The sequence below is a fragment of the Oreochromis niloticus genome, linkage group LG19, assembly GCF_001858045.2.
Source record: "Oreochromis niloticus isolate F11D_XX linkage group LG19, O_niloticus_UMD_NMBU, whole genome shotgun sequence".
NCBI lineage: Eukaryota > Metazoa > Chordata > Actinopteri > Cichliformes > Cichlidae > Oreochromis > Oreochromis niloticus.
Window position 1 is genome coordinate 4,210,160 of NC_031983.2, and position 26,146 is coordinate 4,236,305.

The following is a 26,146-nucleotide window of genomic DNA, read 5'->3' on the forward strand; positions in this document are numbered from 1 at the left end:
GTAAAGGTAAATGCATTTTTCTACAGTTTGATATTTGTGGGAATTACTTTAGTAGGAGTGATTTTGTGTATATGTGTAAGTGATTGAAAAAATTATGCACCCTTTCCATTGCACAGTTTCTTTTTTGGACACGTTGCATTGTTTTTTGGGGGGATTTTTTTGACGTGAGGTGGAATTTTGCCAGTGCTCAGACAACTGGTGGAGTAAGTCTCAAGAGATGAGTGTGTGGTTTTCAAACATACACATAAATAAAAAGTATACTGTACAGGTGACCATTCTCTGTGTTTGAGATTGGTAAGTGTACACTAGGCATTGTTGAGATTTGGGAGGTGTGCACCTTTTGCTTCCCATTAGATTCAAATGTTTGTTTGTTTTTTAAACAAAAGAGAGCTATTACATAATGAAACAAGATTGTAAATTATCCACAATATGGCTAACATTTAACCACAAATAATCTGCAGTCAACAGTCACCTTGTGTTTTAAAAATGAAAATGTGGACAAATTGTCTCGTGTGTGCACTTTTTCATCACATTAGATGTGTTTACAACATCCAAGTGCTCAACTCAAGATGTTTAATAGGAGGTTGTCATTTATTTATTTATTTAAATTATTTTTTTAATTTAAAGTCACACCAAGGCATGGTTGTGTATACAGAGCCTGATATTAAACAAAGTGGGCAACTGTGTAAGACTCCCTGGGGTCCTAGAAGCTCTGGGTTCACTGCTTGTCAGTTAGTTTTGGTAATTTGATTAATTGCAAACTTACTGGGGAATTTGCATCTCCTAAGTATTATATTAACTAGGGGGGTCCTGCATTATTAGTTCACCTAGTGACCTTGCATAAGAATCAGATTTGAAGAGCTTTATTAGTTTAGTTTATATTTTTCTTGATAAATATGTGCAGTGCAAATTATCATAAAGTAATGACTGAATAGTTCTAGATTTCAGGGGACTATTTTGAGCAGCGGACCGATCCACAGTTGTTGTTTTAGTGAGGTGTATGCAGAAACAGCAGATACAGCCATGCTGACAGTCAGTCGGGTTTATATCTCTGAATAGCTGACAAGAAAAAAATAAAACCACAGCAGAATAATTAATATTCATGTATTGTTTTAGTGCATTTAAATGTACAGCAAAACTGTTTGTCTTGTTCTGTTTGTCTGCTTGTTCTATGAAGAGAGATCTAAAATAATATATAATAAAGAGGTAAGAGCATGAACGATTGAAGGGAAGGAAAAGAGAGTAATGAAGCGAGAAAACGACAGAGAGCGAGGAAGAGACATATGGTGGCTTGTGGTTTGCAGACTTTTCTGCCTGGCGGCGTTGAGCTGACAGCTCGCCTCGCCGCTCCGAATAACATGAGAACACAACATGTAAAAATAGAAAGAAAAGGTAGAGACAATAGAACGAGGCAGGAGCGCCAAACTAAAAGCAGCAGCAGCAGCAGCAAATGGAGATGAAAGAGCAGAAAGCGAATGTACGTGCAAGGCTGTGTGTGCAGAATGTAATGTCAGGTAAATGAAAAGGAAAATATAAGAAAACATACGAATTAGATTAAATTATGAATAAAGGCTAGAATAAAATTAAAATGTACAAAACACTTGGACAGAGTGCAAGGTTATTTTTACTCAGAAATGTACTCTGAAGTATAAATTTTAAATAATTTACAGGAAAAAAAGAATTTACAGAACATTTTAAATAGCTCACTGTAGAGAAAATTAAATAAATACAGTTCAGTTCAATTCAGTGGTTTACAATATTATCACTTTAAATACTTCAAGTAATAATTTATTAAATATTTATTATTATTATTATTATTATTATTATTAGCATCATTAAATAATGTGCTGCATTTCTTCCCAAATGTAAAGATTAACCTTGTAAGTAGCTTTGCAACAAAATCTTAAAATAAAGACAAAAAGAAAAGTAACCTAAAAAAAAAAAATCTGTTAAATAATAATCTAAGAAATAATTATCTATTAAAAAATGTTGATATGTTGCAAATAAATACAGATATATGTTATTTATGTATGCGATTTATTAAAAAGAAGCAAGTATTTTATTATTTTTATATATTTATATACATATATATTTTGCAAATGAATTATAAATGTGGTGTGTAACAGTCTCTACTAAATTAAATACAATATTAATAAAATAAGATTTAAGAAAACACACACACACACACACATACACAAATAAACTCTTACACAGGTCATAAAAATAATAATTATTCCTAAAATTTATTTTCTATTTCACTAATGTAAATAATTGAAGCATTTCTTTCATAATAAAACAATAATAAATAATAACCATGCATTTTTCTTTTGATTAACAAAATTTTATTCCTTGTTTAAACCTTCCTGAGTTTTTGAATTCCCTGTAATGGACTGTACATATAGAATCATCGATGACGTGCTACATGTAGGTTTCTTTCTGATTTGGTTGCCATCTCACCAGGCAAGTATTTAACACAGAGAGCAACAGCACAAAGAATAAGGAGAACGGACTGAAGGTTCTTTCTGCTGCAAGAAACAAATGACTCGGCAGACAGAAAACAGAAGCAGAAAGGACTGAATGAGCAAGAGAACGACAGAGAAATTCAGTTCAGTGTAAAGAATATTTCATTGAATTTAGTAACACTTATAATACACCGTGTGATCATACAGGTCCAGTTGATTTCCCAATGTAATTGGTCTATTAACGGGTTGGGTGTTATTATTTTTTCAACTGAGGTTTTTCATAGTTTTTCATCATTCAGTTTTTATTTATTTACTTTGAGATTTAAGAAGAACCAAGCCTACAACACTGTGTGACTAAGGTGGATAGAGATTCTGATACCTTGATTTCTTTTTTATTTAAATGAAATGAACAAACTAAACAAACTTAAAAAGTACTACAAAATCAAATTAGTCCCTAAAAAACAACATGTGAAAATAGAATGATACAAACCACTTATTTTAACATCATTATATGATTACACTTATTCTTTGACATTTTTTAGAATAGAAAACATTATCATTGTTTAACAGTTTACATATATAGAGAGATAAATTTATATAAGTTTAGTAGTTATAAATATATATAATATGAATCTTTTAAGAAAAAACACTTAATAGATATAAACCTAGAAGCAGACAACATAACAAACATAATCAGGAAAAAAAGAATTTTAAGTAAATTCACTAATGCAAGGCAGTTTGAATCATCTCAAACCAAACAATCAATAAACAAAGTTTACACACACACACACACACACACACACACACACACACACACACACACACACACACAGACACACACATTTATACATTTATATAAACAAAGTGAACTGAAGTTCAACCTGACTGACTTGTTTGACTTAGGAAATCTATGTTTATTACACAAGATGTGATTTAATATGGTTCAGTTTTGGAAATTAATACTAACTACTACTGGACTTTACTTTGAGATTTTGAGAATGAAATCCAAACACAGACACACACGCGCGCGCACACACACACACACACACACACACTGTCTGAAGACAAAGAGGATTCAGACATCAAGTAAGGAATTCAGTTCTGTTTTTCTGCAGCTGCTTTTACTCGCCTCATTGACACACATGTGACAGCTTTCAGTGTGTGTGTGTGTGTGTGTGTGTGTGTGTGTGTGTGTGTGTGTGTACACAGGGAGAGAGAGCGAGAGAGTAGAAACATGAAGCCTAGCTATCAACGGGTGTTTTGCTGTATTAAAAAAAAAAAACAAAGTCACAAAACCCCCAAAACCCAAAAACCAAGCTGAACCACCTGTGTGCTGTTTGGACTTCACTCTCAAGCTAAAATCCACAAGTCTCAAGGTTTGTTTGTTGGTCATTTTCAAGTAAACTTTCAGAGTTGGTGGATTTCAGCCTGATGACTGTCGTTTTTCTTTAATCGCTCACAGACTCTCAAAAATAATTCAGTTTTTTGTCTTAAACACGCCTCCCTCTCTCCCACTCTCTCTCTCTGTCCCTGTGTTTTTTTAATTGGCATATAGGGAGGCTTGTTTGTTTTTGTTGTCTGCTGTTTCTTAAATGTGTGTGTTCGTGTTCATGTGGCCCCCAGTGTCCCAACAAGCACCGCGGTAGGTGTTGGGAGGCGCTTTCGGCGGCAACAACAAAACAACACAGAAAACACACGCAGGAATACACACAGCAAAATACATAACAAACACACAGACGCAGACAGACACACACCACTCAGACACAAAAACCTGTTAAAACACACGAAAGCATAAAAAAAAACACACACACACACACAAATGTGCACATCCTCACAGAAACACTGAAAAACACATAAACAGTAAATGGAGACAGTGACACGCACACACACACAAAAACGCACACACTTCTGTTGCCTCTCATGGGGCGCCATCTTGTGGCGATAGAAGAATCAACAGACACTTGTAGAAAGGCTTTTTGAGAAAATGCAAATGTGCCACTTTGAAAACACAAAAAGGAGAAGAAATTCAAACTTTAATCGTTAGAAGGATTCGGATGCATTTTGTAACACATAAAGATTATTAAATACAACACACTATTGGACAAACCTTTATATATGAGAATAATTTTTATTTTTGTTTGAAAAAGATTTGACATTTAAAAAACCCCAAATTAAACACTTTATGAATATATTTGACAAAGAAAAAAAAAATTTCATATTTTTGAAGATGCAAACTAAATTAATTCATGATATCACTGCTGTCTCAGAAAAATATCTTGGTTTTATTTATTTATGACATGTGTTACTAGTTAGTTTTTTTATGTGTTTTTGCATTTATGTATTGCTTTTTTCAGAGTATTGCAGCATAGCTAAGGTAAGACAGGGAGTTGTGTGATTTGTCTGTTTGTAAGACAGTTTTAAACTGAGTAAGATTCAAGTTTCATTTGTAACAGTAAAATAACATATTTTTCACATTTTCACTGTAAAACATGAGCAAACTTTGTGTACATAAAGATAGACACACTACTTCTCATATATATACATTCAGCTGGTAGACAAAGGATTGAAAGTCATATATCCATTAATCAGTGTTTAACATGTATCTATATTCACATCTTTAAGCTGCTCCTTCTGTGAGATAAGGCTTTATGTTTGTGGGTTGTTCATTGTCCCATTCCTCTGAAGACAGTAACTCAGTAGCACCATAAGCAAATTTTCTCCAAATAGCAAAAATGCTCCCTTGGACTTGTGGATAAACAAATCAGAATTTGGTGTTCACAAGGGACAGTAATTTCATTGCAGATAACTCAATAATTCATATATAAATTGTGGCAAAAATCCATGGAAATGTGTAATAGGATTAAATTATAATGACCTATTATTTCCCAAAGTTCAAAGATCACACAGTTTGTATCATAAAGAGCACGCACTTCACATTTTATATCATGTTCACATTTATGCAAATATCCTTCTTATATGCTCAGATACTGAATATGTTCCCACTATGAAACTATTGTGTGCTTCTGTGCTGCTGGATTGAAGTTGTGTCTAAGCATCTTTAAAACACGTTTAAGCTTATTTACTTGGTTCTTTGCAGCAACATACATGCATTTGAGTCACTCAAATTGTTATATCAAAATCAGCTTTAATTGTAAAGCGTGTGAATCCATCTAAGGAATGTGTTTATTTCTTGTGTATCTGTCTGAGAATTTACACAAAGACATAGAGCATCAGAAGAAAAAAGGCTTCACAAAGTCAGGTCCGACCACAAATCAAACGGGTGCTTCACAGTCTGGGCACCAAATGCGACCTTCTGCCCCTTGACCTTCACATCAGATGATTGTCTTACTGCATTCAGCAATAGCATCCACAAAAATAAGAAATACTGTGTTTTAATTTAATAAATTACTGGCATTTGAAGAAGTACATATAGTACTAATACTAGCATTTAGAGTATTTTATTACACCGGGAATTGCAATGGCAGTGCCTGTTACTACTAATAGATGTTGCAGTAAGGGTGTCAACAGCATGTACAGTACAGTGTATTTACACCATGGTAGTTACAATAGCTGTAATGGGACAATATTAACAGGACCCTTTTGAAATCACTTTTAAAGTACAGTAACTTTAGAAATGTAATAGGTACTGGGTTACCTTGTTATATTATTATTTGTCTCTGCCATATTAGCAATAGCATCATTTGACTGGTTTGGCACCATCAGCAGTCGAAATAAAACAGTTCCTAACAGCAGCAGTGGCAGCAGCAGGACTACTCTTGCTGCTGCTCTATTCTACATTTCCACCGTGTTTCTACTTCAGGCAGGATAAAATAGACTTAATGTTTTTTATTCCTATTTGAAAATGTACATCACAAAGTAAAATGGATTTTCAATCCTGTCAGTACTCCTGACTTCTGGTTTCTCCTCTCTGTGTCAGATGGAGGGATTACTTGGTGTCAGTGTTGTTGACCCTATCAACTTGTCTCTCTAAAAAGCCGTTTCCTCCTCGTACCCCTTATGCCTCCCTGAGGCCTCATTTCTGCCACCGGCCATTACCATCAAACTCAGAAAACAGGGAAAAAACTGGGAGGCTGCAAAGCGTCTGCTGATAGGGCACTCTAGTTCGGCAGCCTCTTATGCTTCGTCCAGCATAAGAGTGTGGAAAAGGCAAAATAAGGAAAATCTGAGCACTGTCTAATCATAATCAAAAATAAAAACAATGTTGTGAAATGTTATATAAAGAGTAATTAGTACTTAGCATCTATATGCTTAGCAGGACAGCTGGAAGTAGGAGGAAGCTCCTAGCTTTGGAAATTATTTCTGCAACTCTACAAGTTTATTGCTACACAACTATGACTGATTAACCATTTATTTTCCAGTCAGTCTAATCCCATACTGCATCTCTGTTACCTAGAAAATCATATTTAGATTTTTATCAATGTGTTTTATCAAATACTTTCAGAGGAGCCACAGTATCCAGGAGGATGTAATATTTTTAACAACTCTCTGTGTGAGTAGAGTTTAAGTAGCTGCCCTCCACTGTGATTAAACAGTCGATGAATCACTTCCTTAAACCTAGCAGCAGCGGTCTATACAACATGCCACATTCACACAAGCATTAACTTCTATGCTTTTAACTGCTTACCATTTATACTCTGATGGATGCATCAGAGTATGAATGATCCATCTGCATCTGCAGCAGCAGTAGATGACCTGCTCTACCTCCTGAGCTATGTAAGTCTTCTGGGAACATCACATCTCCCAAAACTGTGGTTTTCTGCTTGATGACAACCACTATGTCTGGTTGGTTGGTAAATCCCTCAGGGCCATAGCCCTGTTGTTCTCAGCCATATTTGGCTGTATCTCCCATCAAGAACTGGGGACTTCTAACTCATATGTGGCAAAGATGTTCTCATACAGTATCCTAACCACTTGGTTGTAACTCTCAGTTTATGCTTTTACAGCTTGGAACTGAGATCCTGCTACCATGTGCCGGACCTTGGGTTCATTGGACAATGTAGTAGAAACCACTAATGATGATGAAATATAAGATTTAGATAATCCTAGAAACTGATTGCAACCTAATATACACATAAAATCCAATTGTCTTTGTATTTTACCTTAAATTTTCATTTGTACAAACTCATAGATTATGGCATTTACCATCCTTATGTACTGGTCATAAAAATCTCATCCAGTGATTGACTTGTAGAAATGTTAGTTGGCTATCTGAAGCAGAATATATTTGGATTTGAGTGAAAAAAAAAAAAAACTCAACACACTATCAAGAAGATTTTAAAATATCTTTATTTGAACATGGTCCGAAAAAATACATCTTTAAAGTTTCTGTAGATAGCAAATGCTTTGTGAGCACTTCAGGCAGGCTGTTCAGAGCGCAGACAGCAAAGGGATGAAGCCATACAGCATCAGGAAACAGCTGAACGTTCTGCACATTGACAGACACTTCAACAGCTCAAAGCGAAACACATTCAGAGAAAACGTTTAGACCTCATTCTTCTTCTACTAATACATTTCATGTTTTCTGACCAACAGGCCAGGCAATAGTTCTTCATTATATTTTAAAATAACTACATTTCATCCAATATCCACTGCTGGTGAATATCAAAACCTTCAGTGATTGTTCATAAAATAGAAATAAGCTAGTTAAGTAGATTGTACTAAAAGTAGACAGTTTATGTAAAGTCAGGTAAAGTATATACTTGTGTTTGTTCTCACTGAGTTAGATAATGATGGCTAGGGATCTTATTTCTGTCTGTAATACAAAGCTGAAGGATGGCAATGACTAACTTAGCTTAGCAGAACTCAGGAGCAAACAGTTAGCATATCTTTGTGGAATGGTTGAAAAAAACAAAACAATGAATTCTCACATCATATACATTTTTTAAAATCCCCAAAAAATAGTACAGTGTAAAAACATGAATTTGTGTTATTTTTTTCAAGCCATATATGTGGTAATATTTCTTCATTCATTCAAATTCATTTTAACTACAGATATATCAGTCTGTCCAATTAGGAAGCATAAACTGGTTTCACCTGATTTGGTGCAAATGAAAGTGTTAACAGGTGCTCTGGAGAGCCAACAACAAGACGACCCCCAAAAGGGGAATTGTATTGCAGATGGCGGCCGCACACCATTCGCATCATCTTATCCCTCCTGACTGATTTGTCTCCTGTTTTGCTTTTTTCTAGTGTCCTTGTCACTGCTGGTACCATGAGACCGTACCTGCAGCACATACAAGTATTTCTGTGTCTCCCAGCATAGTCTTAAGTGTGTGAAATGGCACATCTACTACAACACTATTAAGCCATATTACAAGGCAAGTTGGATCAGTTGGATTTTTGGTGTTATTTTATATCCAGCCCTAAATGCGTTGATGATTTTGGTTTCCTATGACAACTGTTACTTTGTTCTCAACAAATTACAGTGTATATCTGTAAGAATTACTTACTGATAGTAATCAGTAATTAAGATCCATGTGATCACTGATTTAAGTTTTCTTTAATTTGTTCAAGCACTGTAAAACACTAGCAATAAAAGACTTTTGGATTCTGTAACATGAAAACTAACAGTTTTATTTTTTTAACTAAGTTAAACTTCTGAAATTCCCAGAGACACAAGTACAAATCTATCTAATTTCTGAGAAAGGCTTAATACCTGTAAGAAAATTATCAGGTTTAACAGTCTTTGCTTTCTGTATCAAACTTTCGCTTAGTTAAAAGGTGTACATAATCTAGAGTTCTACTTCTGTTTGCAGTCATCTACAGATTCTTCACAATAAAACATGTACAATGGTTTAAGCACGTTATAAAAAAAATACTTAATTGAATGCTTTATAACTCAAACCTTTACAGAGAAACGTACAAGACACTCAACATTTCAATTCCAGTTGAAGCTGGAATGCCAATTTTGGAGTGTACAGAAGTTTGATCTGTGACAAAGAGGCACAAAGAAGATGATGCCATGAAGTCTTGAGAGAAACAGCCCTTATGTTTAAGATCAATGGCAGTATCATGATATAAAAAAACCCCCAGTGCATACTGTTCTCCTTTGTTTCTGTATGGGACAGGTTAAAATAACCGGTGTTCAACTTTGCCTTGCTTATCAGTAGACAAGTGTCTTGCAGAGCCTGGTAGGAGCCATCTCCTAAACTATTATTTATTGTCTGGGCAGAACTCAGGCCAATAAACTATAACCTTCTAAAATCAACATGCAGTAATTGCTGGCCACCATTTTTTTCTGCTGAGGAGAAAAACAAAAAAAACATCAAAACAAAACAAAGCAAAACAACACCAAGCTTAAAAAAAGGAATTGTCAAAATTAATTATCAATTATGGAAAAAATTGCCAAGGGTGTATGTGTGGACCTGAGAGCTGTGCTTAACTCCTACAACCTCTCTATCATATGCTCTGCAAACAGTCTTCTGACTGCAGTGATGCATGTCCTGCAGAAGGTTAGCTGGTATCCACCATAACCCAGTTAAAAAAAAGGTTCAAGTTAGCCACAGCAGCTAATTTTACCATGGGCAACAACAGCAACACATGTTAGCAGGATCACACCTTTTATTTGACTTTGACCACATGTTCAACCGCCTTACAGAACTGCAGGGTCAACAAACACTCTGTCTGTCTCCCCCAAACACACATATACTTGGAAATAAATTCTCATTAATACATATCCTGGTGTAATTAATGTTGTATAGGAGGAAATATTGCCAGCAGTTGGTATACACAATTTTCAAATCCCTGATTGTTACTGACTATTCAGATATAACTTTAAATGTTATTTTAAATTTAATTATTAACCAGTTTCAAATCAGTCATTTAGTGTATTTCGTGAGTCCGATAAATTAATAACTTTTCTTGATTTGATTATTTTACTCATTCATTAAAGTCCCAAAATTAATTGCTAATCAATTGAGAAGAGGTAGTTATTTTATCAATGTATGTTCATTTGAAGGTAGTGTCTCAGAAAAGTAAATACTTATTCAAGGGACATATTCTGAGATACAGCGATAACGATGGTTGCTACTAACCTCTACACTACAATAACAATAGATACTGCTACCAGTTATTTCAGTAAAGTGGCACAAACCATTAACCTTGTACACAAAGGGCTTGTTCTGTAAACAGGTGGTAGTAACGATAGTACCCATGTACCACAGTTGCTCTCTCCTGAAGGCTGAAAGCTGAAAGATGTCCAACATGTAACACGATCAGTGAGAAGAAATCCTTCCAGACTGAGCTTATCACAAGCGACTGGTCCCTCATCGAATATGTGAGTACGGAAATACCTTTTCGAAGTGACTGAATGGCAAGATTGAGTATTTAAACCCAGGAAGAGTGGTCGATGTAAAAACAACAAGTTAAGGTAATTTTCTTTACTTGCTGGTGTGAATATTAATAAGCTGGATAAATGCAAACTTGTCCTAATTTTAATCAGTATTTATTTAGTACGGGATCAAGAGAACAGCAGTATTGTCACCTAACAAATATCCAGATGTTTTGGCTGGATGACATTCTGCTGTTTCAACTAAATAAGTTATTGCCAGATGACCCAGAGCGACATGCACTGATGAAGATGATAAGGATCATAATGGATCTGAAGAAATGCTTCAAAAAGTAGAAGGAAACATTTATGCTAGTGCACAAAGGTTGCTTTTTGATTTCTTTGGCTTGGCTTTCTACTAGGAAGAACTGAAATGGGAATTGGAGGTGGCTAGGAGAGGAGATACGAGGATTGAGGTCAAGCTGGGTGCCCGAGTTAAGGAAACTGGTTACAAAACTGCTATAATGACTGTGGAGGGTCCGTTGACAGACATTTTGAATGATAAGTACAACACACTGGTACTTCAAAAAGGTCGTTGTATGAACAGGATCTCTGACACACTGTCAACAAAATCTTGTCCTGTGGTGGAAAACCTTGGCCTCTGGAAGATACACAATATCTTAGGCACCTGATCCAAAGTATGTTCCCCACATGTCTTATCCTCTGCTAGTAATTTAGAACAGAGATGGAATCTTAACACGGGGATTGGCTTGTGTTTTGTCCAAAAGATGGTATAAGCCTTTAATCCTCAGGCTTGAAAACAGTTCTACATACAAGCATTTTTGTATAAATTGGTATTCACTAAGTATTAACATACAGCATATTACCAGGGATGCATCAGCTCCAGTCTCTCAACTGTATAGAAAGAAGACATGAAACCTGCTGATTAAAGCTTCATTCAAATTCCAAAATTTTAAAGATTATTTTATTTTCATATGTTTAATAGTAAGCAAGGCAGAGGTGCACAGTCAAGACCATAAACAGGGAGATGAAAACTAGCTTGTGTGTTATGTTACATGAATGTTTCAAAAACATTCAGAAGGTTAACTAAATGTTGAGCTAAAGATGGAGCATTTCCTGAAAAGCCTATGGTGAAAACATGGCCTTGATGTTGTCCCATACAAAATCAAAAGAGCATGTATTTGGGTCCTAGATTGTGCTGAGACACTAACATTTATACTGGTTACAGAAGGTAAAACATAGCATTCAACTGAACTTCCTGTCAAACTAAACCAGACACATCATCCTGTATCTCATCTTATAGGAAAAGAAAGAAAACCACAGCAATGCAAATGTATCAAAGTAATCATATATTCCCATTTGAATTAGATATTTGTGGCTTAACTGTTAAAAAAAAAAGAGGAACAAAGATACTGACACATTAAAACATTTATCTTGTTGTTTTTTGGTATGTCACTGGCAGTGTGTTTTTAGCAACTGAGGATTTTCATTCCAAAATGCTACATATCCATTTTCAGAAAACATGGGGAAAGTAAAAACGTCTAAAATCATAGTAAATTACTTTTCACTGAGCGGTCACTTTATCTGTAAATGACTTAATGACAGTACCTTGGATATCTCTTTTTGGAATGAAACCCGAACTCGTGACTTTTCATTGCTACGAAGGAAAATTCGGAATTATGTTTCAGTTGTGAAGATCAACTGTCCTTCTACTTTGTTTTTATCAAACAGAAGACACGCGTTACCTTAAATAATTTTACGTAACGAGCAAAAGAAAAGACTTTTGTCAAGGTTGAAGAAAAATGCTGTTTCCATTTTTTTAAATCAAGTTTAGAACTTTTTTTTAATAATGAATAATGTATATACATTTTTAAACAATTCTAAGTATTTAATCTACACAAGATCCAAAGTGAATACTGCTTTACTTTAATCTGACGATATGAGTGTAAACACTTAGTAAGTTTTGATAGTGAATGAGCTCTGTGTTTTGCTTTGGATTTGTTTTGAAGGAAGCCATGGCTTATTTCCACATCTGCAAAATCTTGTACAAGCTGCAGGAAACTCGTGAATATGTGACAAGCCCTAAATAGCAAGTTTCATGTTTTTACAGTGTAAATTAAAAATTAGTTTATCATCGCCACTTTTTCTGATGTGTCATTTTCAGTGATTTACGGTGTAAAAAATGTAGTGATTCTTAACAATTCAGATTCACCTTTTTATTTTATAAGTATACCTCTGAATTTCTCATATACACTATTGTGCAAATTTCCTGAGCCACCCCTCATTTCTTTATATATTGCTTCCAAGGACCCAAACTTGAGTGTAATTGGTCTTTTGTATTTCTCCAGGATTTCTGAAGGCCTTTCAAAGTTTTTCTTTGGACAATGGCTGCTTGTTCACTCATTTTCAGTCCAGTCCAGATCATTTTCAGAAGAATATTCTTTTGTTTGATGAGCCATTTAACAATGACCCACGAATCATAGAAAAGGCTCAGACCGTAACAGATGAACCGGTGTTGTAGCTACACATTAAACACAACTTAGCATAGAACCAATTTTACACTTTATCCTTAGCACTTTGTTGTCATTTTCCCCATTTCATTAGTTTGTTCTATGAAAATGGCAAAGATCGCACAGGTTTGCAGGCATAAAACAGTACTTTTGCACCAACGAGGCAATTCGGAAAGAAAAATTGACAGAAAACTTGGCAAATCTTGGCATAGTGTACAGTGTTCCCTTAAGAAGTCGGAGGAAACAGGACATTTGGAGTACAAAAGAAGAAGTGGCAGACCTAAAAACTATCTACAGCAGATGAACAGTATATGAAAGTAATGTCATTAAGAAATAGGAAAAGATCAGTCATTCAGATGACCCCCTATGAGAAAGCACTTGGCAACAGTGGGAAGCAAAATCCCAATTTGAATGTTTTGGTTCAAATCGTAGTCAAGAGAGAGGTCATCTGTAAAACAAGCTGATTTTGGGCTGTTGTGCATCCTGTGGCTTTCGGGATCTTACCAAAATTTATGGAAATATGGTTGCATCAGATTTTGACACATCATGCATTACATTTGCCAGTGGCCTCATCATTCAGGATGAAAATGATCCTAAACACATTGTCAGTATACTAAAGCATACTTTGGTAGAAAGGGCACCACCTGCCATGAATTGGCCTAGCCACAACCCAGACCTCAACATTACTGAAGCAGTGTGGGTATAGGTGTTTTTGCCTTATATTCTGTTCCCATTCTGTTTATAATGGGAACAGAATTCTGCTCTATAAATCCCTGTACCGATCTGCCATTTTCCAAGCAAAACATAAAGAAATGAGAGATGTCCCAAGATTTTTGTCCAGTACTGTAATTTGTAGCTCTTCATGGAGAAATGACATTCTTGTTTCATAGTTACAAAGTAAGGATGGAATGATTATGTTGTTTTAAATTTATTTTACTACATTTAATAAGGATAAAGATAACTAAGGGAAAAGTTTTCGCATTAAATAGTGATCCAGTAATTACAACAATGGATCATATATGACCCTACTGTATATTTCGTAATTATACTATCTTGTATGACGTTAACTTTTTTAAAGTCAAAATTAAGAAGTCATTTGAAAAATTAACATCTCTTAATCAAAAATCAATATTGCCTTAACATAGGATTCTTGTTTTGGTATTCTGGGATAGGGTGAGTTTATCAAGGCAGTTATTTATCTAAGAGATTTAAAATAAGCAAATGTTGCATTTGTAAATTGTGAGAATAATTCTTTGAAATTAGGAAACATAAAACTCTGGTAATTACATAAAAATAATTACAAGATCCTTACATCCAACAATAATCTCAAATATATTTGAAAGTTCTGTACCTTGTAAAGGTAATAAATTGTTTGAGCTTTACAACCCTATTGAAAACTATGGGATAAATAACACAAGGACCTTCTAATTAAATACAAAATTGTTAACTCCTAATTATGCAGTGACTCTTGCATTACAGATGTAACCAGTTCTAAGAGTCTTATCTTGCAAATACGAAACAAGTACTTGTTAATTAGATCAATTAGAATAAGATTCGTTATGATTTACGGAGTAAAATAAGGATTTCATTTTTTGTAAGTTTTCATTTTGTGCTTTTTTTTTGTGATAGTCATTGTTTCTTATGTTGTTTGGAAAATAAGTCTTCTTACTGCCTCATAGTTCACTCACCCTCTCACTGAGGGTCTCCAGTTCTTCCTCCTTTTCCTTGTAACGCTCCATCCCCTGTCCAACTTCACCACAGGGGCTGTTGGTTAGGTGCATGGGGTAGTCTAGGCCGCTGAGCTGGGCGTGATGATGCCATCGCAGGTCATCGCTCTCATGGGTGATATAGCGCTCGTTTATCCGAGACTCAAGGTTTCTTAGATCCAGCCACATCTGGTAGTCCTGGTGGAGAAAATGAACACACACAAAGCCTTATTAATTTAATAACACCATTATCTTGTCTTTTGTAGAGCTAGTACATTCACACCAGTGTTTGTTTTAGATTTCAATGAAGAACTGTTCTGAATTCTTACAAAAAATGTAAATAGCAAATATTTTTGAAATCAGATAACGGGTGGCTGGTGATATTTTCTCATGGTCTGCTTTTGTCTGAAAACTTGTTGAAGGTTGTGGTGAAAAGACATAATATATAGATAATTGTGTTCCATTTACTTCTGGTTGGTGTCATTCAAAACACTATCATTTATAAGTGTACAAAGCAAGCGTACTTTCTGTTGGGACAGTGGTTTGTGCTGTTGCCTTACAGCACGAAGGGCTTTGGTTCAAACCCACCCTCTAATCAGGGACTTTCTCTATAGAGCTTCTATGTTCTCCTAATGGTTGCCCAAATTTTCTCCAGGTACTTCAGCTTCCTCCAACAGTCCATAAGCAGTTAGTAAGGTTAGGTTAACTGGTTGTTCTAAAATACCTGTAGTGTATTTGGATTTGCATGTGAAAAGTTGTCTGTTTCTCTGTGTTAGCCCTGCAACAGCCTGGCAACCTGTTCAGGGTCCTGTGATCCTGAATTGGATAATTGGAAGAGAATGAATGGATGTTATCTAGTGACCTCCTCAATTCCCTACTGAAATCCTTAATGAGTTTATAAATCTCTTTGCATGCCACTAGATTTCTTAATACTGCAAAATTGTTTCATTAGGTTCATTATGGTTAATGGTTCAACTCATAATGTTGGACACATCCTGAATCTTGTTTTTGCTCTTGTCTTACCCTTAAACTCGCTCTGCATGTCAGATTTACCGTCTGACCACAACTGTATATTTTTTTGACAAAGTTCTAGTGTTATATTCATCATCACAGAACAGACTGCAGAACGAAAATGAAATACAACCTTCCATGTGCACTACCAGCAAATAAAGGACCTACTAACCACATTCACTCAACTTGTAAAAGATGCAAGAACATCATACTTCTTTGGTTTGACTAACACTAGTAAGCGCAATGCAAGCTTCCTCTTTAGCACTATCAACAGACTTTTTACGCCTGGTCTGTGCAGTTTTCCTGCCACGTCATCTGATGATTGTGGAAAATTTCTTAATTGTTTTCCTGGCAAAATCAGTGGAATCAGATCACAGTTCAAGCCTGGAACCTGTCACTCTGTGCAAGTGTGTCAGCCTATCCCATTTTCTAATGTTTCTTCAATTTCAATGACGGATCTGCTGGATATATTTTCTCATATGCACACTTAATGGATTTTATTCCTCACAATTGTCTTAATGATGTTTTACCTCTCATCTTGTTATTACTTGGCTTCTATCATCTGGGTGCATGGCTGATGGTAATAATATATTTAATATCAATATATTTGATAAATTCTAATATTTTTTTCAACAAAATCACTGCACTGAAACAGCATTACTAAAAATTAATAGTGATATTCGGTTTGTCGTGGTGAAGAGAGAGCTGAGTGTAAAAGCGAAGCTCTCAATTTACCGGTCGATCTACATCCCTACATCCTCGCCTCTGTCAGTGCACCCCAGGGCAGCTGTGGCTACAATGTAGCTTGCCATCACTGGTGTGTGAATGGGTGGATGACTGAATGTAGTGTAAAGCGCTTTGGGGTCCATGGGGACTAAGTAAAGCGCTATACAAATACAGGCCATTTACCATTTACCCTCATCTATAGTCACAAGCTGTCAGTGTTGGGAAGGTTACTTTTAAAATGTATTCCACTACAGATTACAGAATACATGCCCCAAAATGTATTTTGCAACGTATTCCATTACGTTACTCAATGAGTAAAGTAATCCAAAGTATTATTCTGAATACTTTGGATTACTTAATATATTATCAAGCTTTTTACAACTACATGAATGTGCTATGGCTGTAGGCGGTAGGGTAAAGTGTCTTACCCAAGGACACAACGACCAGGACAGGGAGAGCAGGGGGATCAAACGGCAACCTTCCGGTTACAGATGAGCTTCCCAATCCCCTGAGCCACGGTGGACATTAGGTAAGGCTGCACTTTTTGCAGCGATCTCATATAGCAAACTATTCCGCAAGTATATAAAACAGGTCCGCGGCTCCGAACCATAGTAAAGGGATCTCTGGCTAATACGTCGGGTTTCGTGTTGGGCTCATAGCCGAAAACTAGCTTTACTTTGTTGTCTGGGTCAACTTTGCTAGCGAGAGACAGAGAGAGGCATTGAAAGGCTGCTCCAACGGAACTTATTGTTTCGGAGGAAAACACGAACACACTGTACAGTCGAGTCTTAATAGCTTACTTCCAACTGGGCTACACTGCCCACGAGGCTACATTCTTTAGGGCTATGGCTGTAACACTCAGCCTATTGCCATCATATTAAATAATTTAAAAAAATATTTCTTCACGTCATTATGCGGGCCGCAAGTAGAGGTGACATGGGCCGCGAGATTGAGTCACAGGCATTAGAGCCTCTTAATGCGTGTTTTGTTTGGGTTTCCACCGGCGTGGAATTACCAAAAATAGGGAGGGCATAACCTAACATATGAAACAGGAAAAGACCGCCGTGTAATCCCTTTATTTCAACAAAGTAACTGTATTCTGAATACTGTGGAGGTAAACACAGACGACACGAGAGCTCTCGATTAACACTCCTCGTTTATTCCTCATCACCACACAACTGAACACTTTTCCCTCCAAAACATAGCAACAACACTTCCTGAGAACTGGGTGTGAGTGGAGCCCTCCAGTGGTCCACCACACATGCCCCCCCCGAACACCCAGTAGGGTCATCCCCTAGTCCAGAACCCTTGCTTTAATCAAACGTCTAGAACGGCTGAACCGGGGAGGTGGAGAGCTGGCTGAGGGGAAACGAGCCTGAGGACCAGGCTGGCATGGGCGGCCAGGAGAAGCTGGAGATAGCTCGGGCCCCGCCAGGTGGGGGGTGCTCCCAGAGGAAGAAGCAGGGTTGTCCAGTCCAGTGGACGGCGGGGGGCCTGAGCCGGCACCAACTGATCATCCTGCAGCACATGGCTTAAGTCTGTCAATAGAAACAGTCTCCTGACGACCCCCAAAGTCCAAAAGGAAATGCTTCCGGCCCGGTTGAATAACCCTAAAGGGGCCGTAATATAGTGGACGCAGTGGAGGCCTATGAGCGCCAAAGTCCATGCCAACATAAACGGGAGAAACCAGCGCGCGGGATAGACAGTCAGCCACGCAGTTGGACTTACCAGCCACGTGCTGAATGTCAGTTGTGAACTCGGAAATGGCTGCCAGCTGGCACTGCTGGCGCCTGCTCCACGGGTCAGAGACCTTGGACATCGCGAATGTCAAGGGTTTATGATCGACGTACGCGGTGAAACTCCGACCCTCCAGAAAAAAACGAAAATGCCGGGTCGCGAGGTGCAGGGCCAGCAACTCCCTGTCAAAAACGCTATATTTGCGCTCACTGTCCCTAAGGGTGCGACTGAAAAAGGCAAGCGGTTGCCAGACACCGGAGACCCGCTGCTCCAACACTGCGCCCACCGCCACGTCCGACGCGTCGGTGGTCAACGCAATCTCCGCCGACGGAAACGGGTGGGCCAGCAGGGCGGCGTTTGCCAGCGCGGCCTTGGCCTCAGAAAATGCCTGGACGCGTTCAGGGAGCCAATCAATCGGGTCCTTAGCAGTTTTACCCTTCAAAGCAGCATAGAGAGGCTGCAGCAGGTGCGCAGCTCTGGGGAGAAAGCGGTTGTAGAAATTGACCATCCCCAAGAACTCCTGCAGCGCTTTAACGGACGCGGGACGCGGAAAAGCCAAAACGGCCCGGACCTTGTCCGGCAACGGAACCACACCGTCAGCGGAAATGCGGTGGCCCAAGAAATCCAGAACCAGCAAGCCGAACTGGCACTTGGAGGGGTTGACGATCAGGCCGTGTGCCGCCAAGCGCTGTAAAACCTGACGCAAATGTGACGCGTGCTGACTCTCAGAACAGCTGGCCACCAATATATCGTCAAGGTACACGAAGACGAAAGGCAGCCCGCGCAAGACAGAGTCCATCAACCGCTGAAAAGTCTGGGCGGCGCCTTTCAGGCCGAATGGCATGCGCAAAAATTCAAACAGGCAGAAAGGGGTAATAACGGCAGTTTTTGGGACGTCTTCGGCGCGCACGGGAACCTGGTGATACCCCCGCACCAAGTCAATTTTAGAAAAAATCGAGGTGCCGGCGAGGTGGGCGGAAAAATCCTGTATGTGGGGAATGGGGTAACGGTCGTTCTCCGTGACATTATTCAAACGGCGAAAATCCCCACACGGCCGCCACCGACCGTCGGACTTGGGCACCATGTGTAGCGGAGAGGCCCAGGCACTATTCGAGCGCTGCACAATGCCGAGGCGCTCCATAGCGGCAAACTCTTCCCGAGCGACGGAGAGTTTCGCGGGGTCGAGGCGGCGCGCGCATGCGAACACCGGGGGACCGACTGTCGGAATATAATGTTCAACCCCGTGCTTCGTTGCCGTGTTTGAGAAATTAGGAACAGTCAGTGAAGGGAACTCAGAGAGCAAACGCTGAAAAACATTCCCAGAAGTCACCAAATTAGTCCGATTCAGGGGCTCGATGGTGCGAGTGAAACAGGGTACTGAAGAAAAAGACTGGGCGTCGATTAAGCGTCTGTTAGCGACATCGACCAGCAGTCCGTGGGCACGAGGAAAATCAGCGCCCAAAATAGGTACAGAGCTAGCGGCAACAACAAAGGTCCATTGGAAATCCCGACCATGAAAACAAACAGTCACGAACCTTTCCCCGAACGTTGCGATGGGAGAGCCATTAGCCGCAATAAGCTGCGGTCCGCAGCCCGCTGCTAAACTGTCGGCGCCGGACGGGGAAAGGACGCTCTTCTGGGAGCCGGAGTCGACCAGGAAACGTCTCCCGGAGCTCGAGTCTTCTATGAAGAGCAGTTTCTCTTTGTCGCCAGCGGTCGCGGCCGCTACAGCGCGGTGTCGGGGCCCGTGTCCCAGGGTCGGAAAAGCACAAGGCAGCAAGCAGCGGCGCGCTCTGGGGCCAAAACGCTGATGGTAGAAACAGAGGTCCCGTCCGCGGTGTCGCTGTGCCGCGACCTTTGCCGCCAGCGAAGGAGCGGACACGTCGGGGCAGGTCAGCGGGGAAGTAGAAGGCGCCGCCGGCGAGGCTGGAACTAGGTCGTGATCGTGGAAAGCGCGGGTAGCCAAGAGAATACGATCCGCGTCCTCAGCCAGGGAGCGATAATCCTTCGTGCCCAGAAGCGGAGAGTTGGCGAGGCCGGCTCTCACGGCCACCGGCAGCTGTCGGAGGAAGATGTGGGCGAACAGGAATCCCCCGTCGTCCGGACCGAGAAAGGACAGCATGCGCTCCATCAGTTCGAGAGCCGTACCGCCACCCAGGCCTGAGAGGGAGAGGAGCTTCTCGGCTCGCTCTGCGTCGGAGAGGGCATAGCGCCGAAGAAGCAGCTCCTTAAGGGCGGCGTACTTCCCTCGGGCGGGTGGGTCCCGGAGGAGAGTCAACGCACGACGGGTGGCTAGCGGGTCGAGAGAGGCCACCACCTGGTGATATTTCGTGTCGTCAGCCGAGATGCCACGAAGGGCGAACTGAGCCTCCACGTGCACGAACCACGACGGGGGATCGTGAAGCCAAAAGTCCGGCAGCTCGAGCGGCACAGCAAACGCAGCCGCAGCCGGAGGCAGAGGGCTGGCGGCTGCTGATGCATCCAGAGCGGAGTCGGTGCCACCATCGGACTGCAGCATGTTCGAGTCAGGGGTCACCAATGTGGAGGTAAACACAGACGACACAAGAGCTCTCGATTAACACTCCTCGTTTATTCCTCATCACCACACAACTGAACACTTTTCCCTCCAAAACATAGCAACAACACTTCCTGAGAACTGGGTGTGAGTGGAGCCCTCCAGTGGTCCACCACAATACCACCTTTTTGAACAGTAACTGTAACGGAATACTCATATTTTGTATTTTAAATATGTATTTTAAGTACATGTATTCCATTACTCCCCAACACTGCGAGCTGTATGTGGGTATTGATCGAAAGAACAAGATCGCGGATACAAGCAGCGCAAATGAGCTTCCTCTGAAGGGTGGCTGGCCTCTTCCTTTGAGATAGGGTGAGGAGTTTGGCCATTTGGGAGGGGCTCAGAGTAGGCCTGCTGATCCTCCACATCCTCCATCCTCCACTAGGTGGCTGGGGGGAGGCGTGTCTGGGCTTCTCTGCTTAGGCTGCTGCCTCCACGACTCAACCCCGGAAAAGAGGAAGAAGATGGATGAATGGATGGATTCTTATGTGCTTAGATGAAGTGCATAAGAATATTATTAGATGTTTTTGAATTTAGTACTACTTGACTTAAATGCGGTCTTCAACACCACTAATCATACCATTTTCACTGACGGATTATGGAAATAGGTTGGTATCTCTGGCACTCATTTAAAATAGTTTTTATCAGACTTATCAGATAGACATTTCAGTAGTAATATTAGTAATTGCATATCCTCATCAGCACCCCCGATACAATATATGGAATCCCTCAGGGCTCGATTCTTGGAACAGTTCTCTTTTGTTAAATAAATATTACTCCTGGGTCATTTATTAATCTGTTTCAAAGACATTTCCTATCATTGCTGTGCATACGATACAAGCATTTGCTATGGCAAAGAACCTCAACAGCCTCCCAGATCTTGATAAATACTTCACTGACATTAATAAGTATATGTTTTCAAATTTTCTCCTTCTTACGCTTGGTATAACTAAAGTTCTTGTATATGGCCCTAAGAGCCTCGCCCAGGAGGTCTGTCATTATCAGAACACTCGCCAGCAATATCACATCATCTGCTTAGAACCTTGGTGTTATTTTTTTTTTACCAAATATTTAGTTTTGAATCTCACAAACAAAAGCTCATCCAGACTTTTTTCCTTCATTTAGGAAAAATTGCAAAAAATCCGACCTTTATTGAAACCCAATAATGTGGAACTTCTAGTCTCCAGTTTTAATAGTTCTTTTAACATGCATGCCTCAGTCCTCCTTAGCCTATTTTTTTTAATGTTCAGAACACAGCAGTTTGTTTGCCAACAAGAACTAGCTGGTGTGCACACATCACGCCCGCTCTTGTTTCCCTTCACTGGCTTCCAGTGAAAATTAGAGTTTATTTTATGTTTTTATAACTAATATATAAAGCTCTACATGTACAGGCTCCTGCATAGATTGCAGAGCTACAGAGACCTTATTAATGCAGCAAGCCTCTGCAATCATCAGATCAGGATCTCCTAACTGTTCCACACTCTAAACCAGAGGTGACCACGCTTCTGAGGTTGTAGCACCTAAACTTTCGAACAGTTTAGGCACTACAACTTCACGCCTTAGCTGGTCCATAGCTACATGAACAGATTTTCTGGCTCAGTGGGGGGGGGGGGGGGGGGGGGGGGGGGGGAGATATAAGATATAAATCGAATAGATAGCCAATAAAATGCAACATTAGCATTATTGTGGAATTGTGCCTCTGGTTTTTACCCCATACCAAAGTGAAATGCATTGCTATTCAACAATTAGATGCTCAATTCTTATTCACTACATATCATTCAAAGAATGTGAGATTACATGTTCCCGACTCATTTAGTTCATTCAGTTTGGAACTTCCTGTGTGTCAGAAGTCCAATCGGGTTGCTATACCAGAATGAAATCCTTTTCAGTTCCACCTGTTAGCAGTGTTACATGTAATAGCTGCTAAACTGCATTTCCTGATCACTGCAGAAGCTGTGCCCTTATTCTTAGCCCCACTTACTTTGCCCGCAGACAATAAAGTTTATTTAAACAAGCTGGCTGAACTTGCTAATGTAAAAAAAAACAAAAAGAAAAAAATTCCCAAAACTCCAAAATGGTTTAAATGCTACACATATGGGTTAATGAAAGCTCTAAATGTTAACTGAAACAGTAAAGTAATGTGAGATTAATGGAAAGAAGCTAAGTGAGGTGTTTAAGTGAACCCTTTATATGATTTGGATCCATTATTGACTGATTCTTGATTGTTATGTTACAGATTTGTATTAAACTTGAAAAATGCTCCCAAACTGATTTTAATGGAGTTATTCAAATGACTGATTTCCTACCTGCAACCAGGGATGGCTTAGTGTCTTGTCAACACTGTATCTCTTCCTCATCTTCACTTGCAGCAAGTTGTTGATCAGGTCAATCGCTGCATGGAGGAATACAAGAATGTAAGAAAGGAAGAACATAGGGAACACAGGGGGAGAATGGAAGGGCAGAGTATTAGTAGGAGGAGAATTTGGGGTTGAGGCCCACCCATGGTCAGGGGCCAGTCAGGGCTAATGAGCAGAGCTAACATGATGTTAACCTCTCTTTAGGGGTCAGTGGTCTGAACAGCTCTGGGACCCCAAGGCCCCTCAGGTCTACAGAGGCCTCCATCACTTGGTATTATGCACATGAATGGACTACCGTATGAACCCACCCCCCCTACAAACCTAAGATCCTCATTCCACAAACTGACAGGACTCTCCTAGTTCTTCAAGTTTCTTTACCACATACATTCACGTCTCCTTAACTGCTCAGCAGCACTGGCTCGCTCCTGTTTCCCAGATCTGTCTCATGACCTCATAATCCAAACCAAAGGCCAAAGAATGACAATGTTAGTTTACAGTCATTCTAAACAGTTTTTGAACTGCAGTGTTTAGTCATGCATTGTTTTTTCTCACAAGAAACCTGATTAAAGACATACACACAACTGTGAAGAAATAATGAGAAATAGTTTATTGCTATTACTTGACCAGATCGACATCCCAGGGGTATAAAAGTAAAATTTTGTACCCTTTATACCCTATTTATACCCTATTTTGGAAAGTAGTTGTTTCCTGACTTTTAAGCCAAATCCACCTAAAGTATAGATTTCAGAAAATTCTGCCGTGTAGATACAGAATATTTGATTCCTGTGTGGACAAGGGGTTCAGAGAAGAGTGGAGAGGGCAGTGGGGAAGAGAAGGGCATGGATGTGTGAATATCTTGGTGACATTTGGAAAAACATCTATAAAGTTCTCAGTCATCCAGGTCATGGTTATATCTAAGGAGGTTGGAAAGAAAGCAACTGGACTTCTTTCACAAAATTTAAAGAAGTCAGAAGGGCATTATTAGCTGGAAAACACCCCCAAAACAAACAAACAAAAACAAGTCATATTAAAGAGATGGAAATTTTTGAAACTAAGATGAACCAGAATGATATAAAGAGAAAAGTATGGAGAAGAAAAGAAACTTCTCATGCCATCAAGCATACCAGATCATCTGTCAAACATGGTGGAGCCAACGCTATGTCATGGTCATGTATGACTGCCTGTGGAACTAGGTCACTAGTATTTGTTAATCCTATTACTGCTGATAAAAGTAGCAGAATGAATTCTGAAGTGTTAAGGGCAATACTATGCTCAGATTCAGCCAAAAAAAACCCTGACAGACCTGGTAGAGCATTTCAAGAGAGGAGAAGCAACAACATTTGTTGATATCTATGGGTTCTAGACTTCAATCAGTCACTGACTGCAAAGGCTTTTTATCAAAGTATTAAAAACAATTCTCATGTTTAAAGCTAGTTCGTCATTTTGAGCCCTATAAAATAGCTAAAATAAAAATAACTATAATTCCTGAAATAATATCTGCAATATTTTGTTAAATGCCTTAACTTAAATATTTAAACGCTGCACTCTATGGTGGTGTACAGAGAATAACAAAATCTGTGTCAAATATTTATGGTCCTAAATAAACTTAAATATGAAGTAGTGCAATCCCAGTGACAGAGAGGATATGGACTGTATATAACTGTAAATTATAAATTATACAACATGTATCTCTCATGTAGTGTGATATGTATATGTAGGAATTAAACCGTTTTTAAAACAAATTAATGAATTGTAAAATACAAACAATTTAAATAATATTTTTCAACTTTAATTAATATTTTGGGTTTTCTTTTTTTTTTCCTGTTGTTGCCTCTCCAATGAGTCCATTATCACTTTTATTTGGATCAAAGGAAGTGAACTGGGTTCACAATAGATTATGCCTTCTAACTGGGTAGATGGATATATCTGAAGTTTACCAGACTTTGTGCTATATTGTAATTCTCAAGTGTTCCCTTAACTTTTTTTGAGCAGTGTACAAAATATCCTTACACCAGTGTGTGAACAGAGTCCTCTGTCTTTGGTCTTTCTTTTCTGTTTATCACAAATAGGCCTGCTACTAGAAAGCTTGGTCTTTTCGTTTTGCAATTTACCATTTAGAAAGTAGGATTGCATCGTCATTAAAAGCTACAGATATTAAAAAGGTAATTAGTGTATACCTCTGTTAATTTTGGCTGCTTCTTTGTCAGAATGCAGTGTAAAATTTTTATATCAATTATATTTTATAAATGCACTAGTATAATATCATCTGAAGCCCCCGCATGCTTTAAAAACAACTTGTATTATTTGGGATGTGCAAGAAGTCTTTGTCAGGTTGGCTAATGCAATCTTATTGAGTCTCAGGTCATGGCAGCTAAAGAGTAGCACCTTCATCAATGAATGGGTACCCTGTGTCCCCTTTATTAAGGTGCAGAATTGTAGTTAGAGTTTCATGACTGCTCCACCAGCTACGAAAAAGAAGGATACAAAGTTTTTTGCCCCGTAAAGGGCTCAATGGCAATACCTTAGAGGATACCACTACAGTGATGTGCCATTATACCTTTAAAGGTAAAACTAAATACTTTTTTTCCTGGGGGAGGAAGACTGCCTCTGCGTGATCATAAATGCGGTAGACTTTCAAAACTTTATTTCATCTCCATTTAAAAACTTGAATTGTGTTTGCTTGTGGGCAAAAGGGTCTTATTTAAAACTGATCTTTGCAAACGCACATTTCTTGGCGCACTTAGAGTTTAT

The 26,146-nt window shown here is 39.1% G+C and overlaps 1 protein-coding gene across 2 annotated transcripts in view; it reads right to left on the minus strand.

Annotated features, from left to right (window-relative positions):
* Positions 1–7,779: 7,779 nt before the first annotated feature.
* prkd1 (protein kinase D1) overlaps positions 7,780–26,146 on the minus strand; it is a 70,121-nt gene continuing 51,754 nt past the window's right edge. For both annotated transcript variants that reach the window (XM_025901120.1, XM_025901119.1), the window contains exons 20-22: positions 23,345–23,430; positions 14,969–15,184; positions 7,780–9,412 (exon numbers count right to left, since the gene is read on the minus strand). In XM_025901120.1, coding sequence (XP_025756905.1) covers positions 9,353–9,412; positions 14,969–15,184; positions 23,345–23,430 — 362 coding nt within the window. In that variant the 3' untranslated portion in view covers positions 7,780–9,352. The remainder of the gene's footprint in view (positions 9,413–14,968; positions 15,185–23,344; positions 23,431–26,146) is intronic.